Source organism: Myxine glutinosa, chromosome 8 (genome assembly GCF_964187855.1).
Source record: "Myxine glutinosa chromosome 8, kmMyxGlut1.1, whole genome shotgun sequence".
In the NCBI taxonomy this organism is placed as follows: domain Eukaryota; kingdom Metazoa; phylum Chordata; class Myxini; order Myxiniformes; family Myxinidae; genus Myxine; species Myxine glutinosa.
The window spans coordinates 90,048,210-90,054,209 of NC_136268.1; the positions used below are offsets into that span (position 1 = coordinate 90,048,210).

The following is a 6,000-nucleotide window of genomic DNA, read 5'->3' on the forward strand; positions in this document are numbered from 1 at the left end:
CTAGGTAGATATCAAGATAAGTTAAATGTAAAAACATTTCATTAATCTATTACTATATTATTCATTTTCTTAAGACTGTGTCGATATTCCATCAAAAGTCCATTCGTACACATGTGATGTCATCTGAGTTTAAAACATGGAAATCCTAAATTTTATTTTAGGATATATTGCCCTTTGTACAACAACATGAAGGATCAACCACCACAACAACAACAACAACAACAACAACAACAACAACAACAACAAACGCAATAGCTTTATTACCTGTTTTGATTAATTCCTCCTAAAAGGAAAGTCAATATCATTTAATGGTATTACATGGTCAGCATATCAAGACCACGACCTCAATGATGTTACTTTTGATTTAAGGCAATGATGATCATGCTTTTGATGTGGACGTAACGACGGGCCAAGTACAACGGGGACCAACTGCACTAGATCGTGAGAAGACTGCCAAACGTGTCCTGCACATTGAAGCCTTCAACAATGACAGCGCAAGACTTAGCAGCATTGTCAGGGTAAGAATAAGATGTGTACTTTCTGTGTCGGCAAGGGATTGGGTTGTGTGGTGGTGGTTGGTGCCAAAATCCCACCATTTATTTGTACTTCATGTTGAATGGACATTGGCCTGTTTCTAGAACGTGCTGCCCCTTTTTTGTCTTTTTGAATACGAGTCCATTTGTCAGTTTTTCAATACCTCCAGACAAAGCATTGTTGTCCTACCTTCATTTTGGTTTCTAGTAACATCTATATATTGCTAATCATTTTGAAGGTGGCCGTGCTTGTGGAGGACGTAAATGATGAACATCCCAGATTCTCACAAAGCGAGTATGTTCGAAAGGACCTCAGAGAAACTGCTGGTGTGGGCACATCTGTGATTTCCGTGCAGGCGACCGACACCGATCTTGGTGGGTTTTAGTTGGTGGTTATTGACAGAATTTGCAGCTAAGGAGAGTTGTTCCTATGAGGATATTTCTTGATGGCTTACTCCATTGTTTACTGTGTGGTTTGCAGGCCCAGGAGGGTCACTGCGCTACGCTATTGAGGACGGGGTGCAGGATGCGGTTTTTGATATCGATGAAGGCACGGGGCTCATTCTGACAGCGGCACCGCTCGATTTTGAACTGCGTTCGGAGCACACACTGATTGTGTCTGCGACAGACAGCGCTCCACCATACCACAAAGCTACATGCACCGTGCTTGTTGTTCTTCGCAATGAGCTGGATGAAGACTTGATCTTCACGAAACCTTCTTATAATGCAGCTGTGGCAGAGAATGGGCTGCCAGACATGCTAGTGACTTCCGTTAAAGCTGTGTCAGGTGACAGCTTAGCATTCGTGGAGTATGCCTTCCACCCAGATACCATTTCTCAGGCCCTTGATCAATTTGCAGTCAACAACATTACGGTAAGAATCTATTTGCATGCCATACCTGTCTTCGTCATCATCTTGATACATCCCACTGCCTGGCAAAGGCTTCTCTCAGAACTTGCAAAAGTTTTTCATCTTCTGTCTTTCCTTCTTTTTTTTTACCACCATCTCTGTGTTCCTCACCGACTCATCTCTCCATCTTCCATAGTGCTCAAGTGCAATATAACGGTTTCAGTTGTGTTGTTAACCTGCTCCATCTTACATCTTCTCTTCCTTCCAAGTGTCTGGCCCATTCATATTTAGTTATTACAATGTAATTTACTTTTGTCTATTCTTTCATCCACATGTTCGGTTTTTAGTCTCTCTTGGTGTTACCCATCATTATTATCTCCATACTTTGTGTTGTTTGTAGTTTACTCTCCATTCTTCACTCCACTTCACTCAATCTTCACTCACTTCACTTCACTCAACTCTCCATTTCTTCACTTCAACTCAGCCTGGTGTTGGGCTAGCGGCTAGGGTCCCAGCTTAGGATGCCAAGGGTCCTGGGTTCGAATCCCGGTTGATCGCTGAATTAACACCAGGCGGGTTGACTCAGCCTGTCATCCTTCCGAGGTCGGCTAATTGAGTACCAGTTCATTGGTAATTCCCTGTGTGTCGTAAAAAGGCGACAAACAGGGTTGGCGGCAGGAAGGGCATCCGGCCGTAAAACATCGCTTCAAAAAGGGGACCAAAAAACAACAACAACCACGGTCCCCGAAAAAGGCCAAAAAGGCTTTGCGGGGAAAAATGGCCTCTAAAGGTTTTTTTTTCTTTTTTTTTTCTTCACTCAATATAAGGGTTTCCCTTCTATAAATCATCATTAACATTACCAACTAAAGTCAACTTTTGTGGGAAAATTACATTGTTTTTTTAGTATTTGAATACTTTTATGCTTCCAGAAAGTTGCTCATCCTCTTATTATTGTCCCCCGACAAGGTTGGAGATTGAGGATATTAAAATGAGCTCCGTCCGACCGATCGATCATCCGTCCGTGTACTTTTGTGTGCACTATTTCAATAACCATTGAACATTTAGGTTTCATATTGCAAGATATCTATTCCTCATGACATTATCTCATCCTGATTAGATCACGGCTGTGATTGGCAGAATTGTGTTGCCATAGCAACCATCTCAGTAACTTGGCTTGCGTGTGCAATATTTCAAAAACCATTCAAGATTTAGGTTTCGTATTACAGTATTACACAGATGTATTCCTCACACCAATCAAAGAGAAGGGGACCTAGAGTATCGGCTCCTTGTTTTTCCTTTACTTTATCCTGTCTGATTTGTATCCGGCTGGATCTCGGTCCAAGATAAATGTATTTTGAAATTTCCTTCCACTACATTTTGTGTCTTACTTCTTATTTTCCTGCATATTTATTTTATAGTAACGTTCATTTTAGACATACTTATTTTCAGACCTGCTTTTCTGCTTTTGCTCTTCAATCAATCCATTTGACTTGATTTTCATCTCTATTGCATTACAAGTCATAATCAAGATATCATCTGCAAAACATTAACTTTTCTCATTTACATTTATTCCTCTACCTTTCCAATCTATATCAAAAATGATTTATTTGAAGGCTCCTGTGAAGAGAGTTCTCATTGTCTAGCTCTGCTGGTGATAATGATGGGTTTTGCTATCTACATGAAGCCACATTGTTGGTGTCACCTTTGTGTATATTTCTTTAATAATGCGAATACATGGAGTTTCGATCATGCCAAGGCTCATAATATAGCTAAAATGTGGATATGTGTGTGGGGAGAGCACATGATCATCCAACAAGAGACTAATGGAAAGCCAGGTTTTGGCCTGCTTGTTTGTCAAACTATATGATCAACCAGTGATCATGATGATGGAGAATATTCTGCATGATGAAACTGTTTGTCATTTACCAGGGAGATATCAGAACCCGGACTTCATTGGACAGAGAAGAAGAAAACTTGTATATTTTAACTGTGATGGCAGGTGATGGAGGCCAGCAAGTGACTTCCTGCCTGGTATTTGTCATTTTGATAGTGCCGGCTTGGGTAGAATTTTGACTCATTGTATTTTTATCACTCATAGTTTAAGTTGGGAATTGTTTTAGTCAATTGTTTGTTCCATGCAGTACTTGTATATCTGAATAGGTCTTGAAAATATTTATGATGTCCATTTTTCTCCTATCATTATAATTAATTCAATCAAATGTAATTATGATAAGTTAAAATAAAAGGACGAATATTGGAAAAACTTCAAAATGTTATTTTACATTGTACTATTTATTAGTCCCCTACCGGTGTACACCGGAGGGGACTATAGGTTTGCACGCCGTCCCTCCATCTGTCAGTCCATCAGTCTGTCAGTCTGTCAGTCCGTCAGTCTGTCAGTCCGTCAGTCCGTCACGCAAAGAACAGTTTTCCGGACTTTTTTTCTAAACGCTTAATGCTAATGATTTCAAACTTGGTACGTGGTTTCCTCATGATAAGTTACAGGTCAAGTTCGAACTTCACGACGTTTCGATCATTTTTAACAAAGTTATGGCACGTTGAACTTTGGTAATTCTGATAATTCTGATGATCCTTAACTCAGTGCCATTTTAAGTTTTAATTTCCTTTAAAAACCAATTTCTCTGCAATAATAGGACCGATTGAGATACAATTTTCACCATATGATGGACTCGGTCTGTAGAATATTGTAATGGTAATTATGACGTCACAGGTCACGTGGTTCGGCCGCCATATTGTTTTTCGTGAAAACACGAAAACCCCTTTTTCTCTGCAACGGCTGAACAGATCGAGGCCAAACTTTGCAGGCAGAATCGCATACCCATGACGAACAAAAAAGTCAGCGAGCATGACGTCATGCATCACATGGTTTCAGAGTTATGACGTTTTTAAGCATGACCCTTTAAAACCGAGCTCCTCCCTCATTTTTGATCCAATCGAGGGGAAACTTCACAGATCTGTTCAGCACTAAAATGTCCTTTTGGAATTTGCGATAGGGCACGTGGTTTGGCAGATATCGTTAATTAAACGAAAATTTTTTTTTTTAAAGGATATCTCTTGTTTATTCTCGAGTTCTCCTCAAGCCGCACTGCGCATCCTCAGCCTCGTCTCGCGAACGTCAACAGCGTGACACAGCACGCGCTTTCGGGAGGGGCGGAGCCAAGCCGAGCAACATATATATCCACATCGATCATTGATCGTGAACCGAAAAATATGATAAATTACTGATGGTTTCAGAGTTATGACGTTTTTAAGCATGATCCTTTAAAACCGAGCTCCTCCCTCATTTTTGATCCAATCGAGGGGAAACTTCACAAATCTGTTCAGCATATCAGTCTACTAAAATGTCCTTTTGGAATTTGCGTTAGGGCACGTGGTTTGGCAGATATCGTTAATTAAACGAAAATATAAATAAAAAAATGGATATCTCTTGAATCGCTAGTACCTCAGATCGTGAGTTGGTAATAATTTATATAATTCACACAGTGCAATACATGCAGGCAGCTCCACTGAGCGACCTTGCGGGCTTATCAACGAGGCGAGGCGTGACACACGTGTCTCAGCATACCTCAGATCAAGTTTGAAAACCAGCATCAACCGTTCATAAATAGGCTTATTCGATCATTTTTGACAAAGTTATGGTACATTTAATTTTGGTAGGCGACATGTATTGGGGGGGGGGGGTGATAATGGGGAAGAGGGGTGGGGATGAGAGAGGGGAAGGGAAGGGGGAGGGCAGGGCCGGCGCTACCATTAGGCCAACTAGGCAGCCGCCTTGGGCGCAGACATCAGAGGGGCGCATTACTGAACTTGTAGCAATAGCTCGAAGACTTCCAAAGTCTATGCTGCCACAAGAAGTACTTCTCTTCATACTACAACAAAAACTCCTGGATAATGTGCCTAATGTTTCCGTTGCTTTAAGGATCCTTCTCACACTTCCAGTATCAGTGGCAAGTGGTGAACGTAGTTTCTCAAAGCTCAAAGTTATAAAAACTTACATACGCTCTACAGTGTTGGAAAAGAGACGAGTTGGCTTGGCCACTGTATCAATTGAACATGCCCAGGCATCAGCACTTGCTCTGGTTGAATTGTGACAAAATTTGCAAAGGAAAAGGCACACAAAGTGAGATTTTGATGTGTGAAATTGAAACTTTTATGAGACATTTTTAACTCTGTTTGTCTGTTTTTTTGTTTGTTTCTCTGTCTGACTGTAAGTGAAATATTGTGGTGACATGACGGGTTGGTTACGCCAAGTATCCTTAAATGGTATATATACTTAAAGGTGTGTGCCGTAAAAGGTTTGAATGTTGTGTTGCCAATGGCTGAGGTATGCATTATACCGAGTGCCCTTTAGTTCAAAATGGTTTGTGTGCCAAAATATTTTATTTTGTATTTGCGAAAGATAATCAAAGATTGATTATTTAAAATTTTGATTTTGCATATCTAAAACTTATTGCTCAAACCAAAAACTGTTTTGTTTATCTGGAATTTCCATTCACACACTCATAAAGGGACCACTTTCTTTATTTTGCATTGCAAACCACATGTAGTGTCATATTTTTTTAAGTGAAAGCCCATTTGCCACAAAGCGTGGGGTAAC

General features: G+C 40.5%; 1 protein-coding gene across 1 annotated transcript in view; it reads left to right on the top strand.

Annotated features, from left to right (window-relative positions):
- The window catches only part of LOC137416665 (cadherin-23), a 311,457-nt gene extending 309,861 nt beyond the window's left edge, over nt 1–1,596 (top strand). The window contains exons 33-36 of the mRNA XM_078783975.1: nt 370–518; nt 773–908; nt 1,015–1,406; nt 1,579–1,596. Of these exons, the coding sequence (XP_078640101.1) occupies nt 370–518; nt 773–908; nt 1,015–1,406; nt 1,579–1,596 (695 nt within the window). The remainder of the gene's footprint in view (nt 1–369; nt 519–772; nt 909–1,014; nt 1,407–1,578) is intronic.
- The last annotated feature ends 4,404 nt before the right edge of the window (nt 1,597–6,000 follow it).